Genomic DNA, 4,039 nt, shown 5'->3' with positions numbered 1-4,039 from the left:
CCCGGATTGCGAGAGGGATGTCCAACTGGCAGCAAACATCCCCTCAGGGGTTCCGGATTGGAGAAGGTGCAGGCTGGGCTGAGGGACCCCCTCCCCCATGCACGAATTTCATGCCCTGGGCCTCTAGTAAGTATATAATATGCATATATACTTTGTTTTATCTCCTCTCACAAGCCCCCCTCCCCGACCCCCCCACCAGCCCCACATCAAGGTATGTCAATCTGTTCTATGCCTCAATGCTTTTGGTCTTATTTTATTGGTCAATTCATTTCACAAATAAGTGAAATCATGTGATGTTTATCTTTCTCAGATTGGCATTTTCACTTAGCATAATATTCTCCAGGTCCATTCATGTTGTCCCAAAGAGTAAGAGATCCCTCTTTTTAACAGCTGCATAGTATTCCATTGTATAAATGTCCCACCACTTTTTTTTTATCCATTCATCAACTGATGAGCTCTTTCCAAATCTTAGCCATTGTAAATAATGCTACTATGAACATAGGCATGCATATATTATTTCTGATTGGTGTTTTGGGATTTTTAGAATATATTTCCAGAAGTGGTCTTGCTGGGTGAAATGGAAGTTCCCTTTTTAATTTTTTGAGGAAACTCCATACTGTTTTCCATAGTGGTTGCACCAATCTGCATTCCCACGAGCAATGAACAAATGTTCCATTTTCCCCACATTCTTGCCAGCACTTGTTTTTGTTAATTTTTTTTCATGATAGCCATTCTGACAGGTGTGAGGTGATATCTCATTGTGGTTTTAATTTACATTTCTCTGATGATTAGTGATTTGAGCATTTTTTTTCCATATGTCTCTTGGCCATTTGTATGTCCTCTTTGGATAAATGTCTATTCAGGTCTTCTGCCCATTTTTTAATTGGGTTGTCTTTTTTGTTGTTTTTGAGTTGTATGAGTCCTTGAGATATTTTGGAAATTAACCTCTTATCAGATATATCATTGGCAAATATTCAAATATCAACAGTACAACGATTGAAATTTCTTTTGAGAGCCCAATTTTTAAACTTAAACTATATAGGTAGGTACATTGTTATTAACTTAATTAGGGTACTCCTAAGGCTTAGGAAGAGCCACACTCAAGGGGCCAAAGAGCCGCGTGTGGCTTGCCAGTTGCAGTTTGCCAACCACAGGTAGGAGATGTATCAGCAAAAGTTATACTACGTGAAATGTCTGAGATTTTACTGCCTATTTTTTCTAAGATTTTTATGGTTTCATGCCTTACATTAATGTCTTTTATCCATTTTAAGTTTATTCTGTGTGTGGTGTAAGTTGGTGGTGTAGTTTCATCTTTTTGCATGTGTCTGTCTAGTTTTCCCAACACCATTTGTTGCAGAGGCTGTCTTTATTCCATTGTATGTTCTTGCCTCCTTTGTCAAATATTAATTTAGTGCAATGGTGTAGGTCAATTTCTGGGCTTTCTGTTCTGTTCCATTGGTCTATATCCCTGTTCCTGTGCCAGTGCCAAGCTATTTTGGCTATAATGCTTTGTAATATAGTTTGATATTTAGTATTGTAATCCATCCTACTTTGTTCTTCTTCCTCAAGATTGCTGCAGCTTTTTGGGTTTTTCTATGGTTCCATATTAATTTTTGGAGTATTTGTTCTAGTTCTAAGAAGTATGCCGTTGGTGTTTTAATAGGGATTGCATGAATCTATAGATTGCTTTGGGTAGTATAGAAATTTTAATGATTTTAATTCTTCCAGTCCATGAACATTGTATATGTTTCCATTTTTTTGTATCTTCCTCTATTTCTTTTTTCAATGTCCTATAATTTTCCAAGTACAGATATTTTACTTCCTTGGTTAAGTTTATTCCTAGGTATCTTATTTTTTGTTGTTGTTGCAATGGTAAATGGGAATATTGTTTTTAGTTTCTCTTTTGGAGAGTTTATTATTAGTGTATTAAAATGCCATCAATTTCTGGATGTTGATTTTTGTATCCTGCTACCTTGACAAATTCATTTATTAAGTCTAGTAGTTTCCTGATGGAGTTTTTAGTGTTTTCTGTGTACAATATCTTGTCATCTGAGAATAATGCTGAATAAGAGTGCTGAAAGAGACATCCTTGTCTTGTTTCTGTTCTTAAGGGAAACGCTTTTAGTTTTTGCTCATGGAGTATTATGTTGACACCTAGCTGCTGCTGCTCCCCACTCAAGGTGGCGCGGTCTCCAAGCCAGAGGTGAGCCTGGGGAGTGGCTGTGGTGGTAGCAGGGGCTCTTCGGCCAGGAGAGTGCCTACCACCTGCTGCCAGGCTCCGCGCTATAGTACTGTCCCCCCACCCCCCACACACACTCACACACGCACACGCACACGCACACACGCACACACGCACACACACGCACACACACACACTCTCACACACACGCTCACACTCACACACTCACACACACACTCACACACACACACTCACACACGCACCCGCACACGCACACACGCACACACGCACACACACGCACACACACACACTCTCACACACACGCTCACACTCACACACTCACACACACACTCACACACACACACTCACACACGCACCCGCACACGCACACACGCACACACGCACACACACGCACACACACACACTCTCACACACACGCTCACACTCACACACTCACACACACACTCACACACACATGCACACGCACACAAACTCACACACACACTCATGCTCACCCACACAATTGCCCTCTCACTCCCTCACTCACTCACACTCGCTTCCTCACTCCAGTCCTGTCAGCCACCTGTTCTGAACTCTCAGTTGACCTTTAGAATTCATGGTGAGATAAATATTAAAACCTAGGCTTTGTCAAGAGACAAATAATATTTCGTAATTTCAAAAGCCTTACTTAGCTCATCTAGCTATCGTGGGAGGAGTTTCAAATATTAGTGTCAAACATATATCTATATATATAAAAGCCATCTATATATATAAAGACCAAGTGACCAAATGACTGGAACAACCAGTCGCTATGACGTGGTGTGGGTGGGGCCGGTGGGCCAACCTCCTACGGCCCTTCCCCATGGCTGGTCCTGCCCCTCCCCTCCACCCTGATCAGGGGCAGGGCGGGCCGGCCAACCTCCCTTGGCCCCTTCCCCCCAGCCGGCCCAACTCCCCAATTAGCAGTGCCCCCTCCAGTTGGAGATAGCCCCTCCCCCTGGCTGGTGGGACCCCACCCATGCATGAATTTGTGCACTGGGTCTCTAGTATAAATATAATTATTTCTATAACACTCACCTGGTTGGCCTGGACCAAAAATCAGTTGATTTTGGAGAGTGACACTTGGATTGTAAGACTTAAATGGGGGATGATTCCAATGATAACTGCTATTTTATTGATAGTCTCTTTTCTGTGGTGAATGAACAACACCCCTTGGGCCTGACATACTGTTATTTATCCACCAAACAACTTCTTTCCTCTGTAATGATGAGGGAAGACTGCCTGAAGCCATTTGTTTTCATTTGGGAAGGATAGCACATGCTTTCACAGTCTTACCTCTGAGCTCTTATGCTGTGATTTCTTATGCTCTCGGCACAGTCTCAACTACAGGAAAGGTGGCAGCCTCACTATCCCCCAGGAACTCATGTTGAAACACTGGATTGACTATATCAGACTGATTGACTTCGTTGTACAGGAAGTTTCAAGTTTATTAGATGCCATCTACTAGATGATATAGTTGTGTCAGAAGTTTATAGATAAACTCAGTGAAAATTAACAGCCTCTCACTTCAGTGATGCTTTTAGGGCTCTAGTTGTCTAGGGTATGTTGAGATAACATCTCCAAAGTGAAAATGTTGCCTCTCAACCTGCTACCCTAAAAAAATCACGACACATGGTTTTTTATTGTGGAGGATATCATTAAGCTGCTGAATTCTCTGTCTATTATAAATTTACTTCTAGATTTCTAGTGATGGGAGGTATAAATAATTTTTTTGAGGTAGATTTAACACGAAGCTTAACAATCAGGGTGTTTCTAATGCCTAAGACCTACAGAGTGGCCTAGTAGTATGACATTTATTTG

The 4,039-nt window shown here is 41.7% G+C and overlaps 1 protein-coding gene across 1 annotated transcript in view; it reads left to right on the top strand.

Annotated features, from left to right (window-relative positions):
• The window catches only part of FEZF1 (FEZ family zinc finger 1), a 13,670-nt gene extending 9,984 nt beyond the window's left edge, over positions 1–3,686 (top strand). Inside the window, 1 exon segment of the mRNA XM_015568910.1 lies at positions 3,557–3,686. Within this exon segment, the coding sequence (XP_015424396.1) occupies positions 3,557–3,686 (130 nt within the window).
• Positions 3,687–4,039: the final 353 nt, after the last annotated feature.

The sequence above is a fragment of the Myotis davidii genome, unplaced genomic scaffold (genome assembly GCF_000327345.1).
Source record: "Myotis davidii unplaced genomic scaffold, ASM32734v1 scaffold865, whole genome shotgun sequence".
In the NCBI taxonomy this organism is placed as follows: Eukaryota; Metazoa; Chordata; class Mammalia; order Chiroptera; family Vespertilionidae; genus Myotis; species Myotis davidii.
The sequence above is the reverse complement of the archived record's forward strand: the minus strand, read 5'-3'. Positions and strand labels throughout refer to the sequence as shown.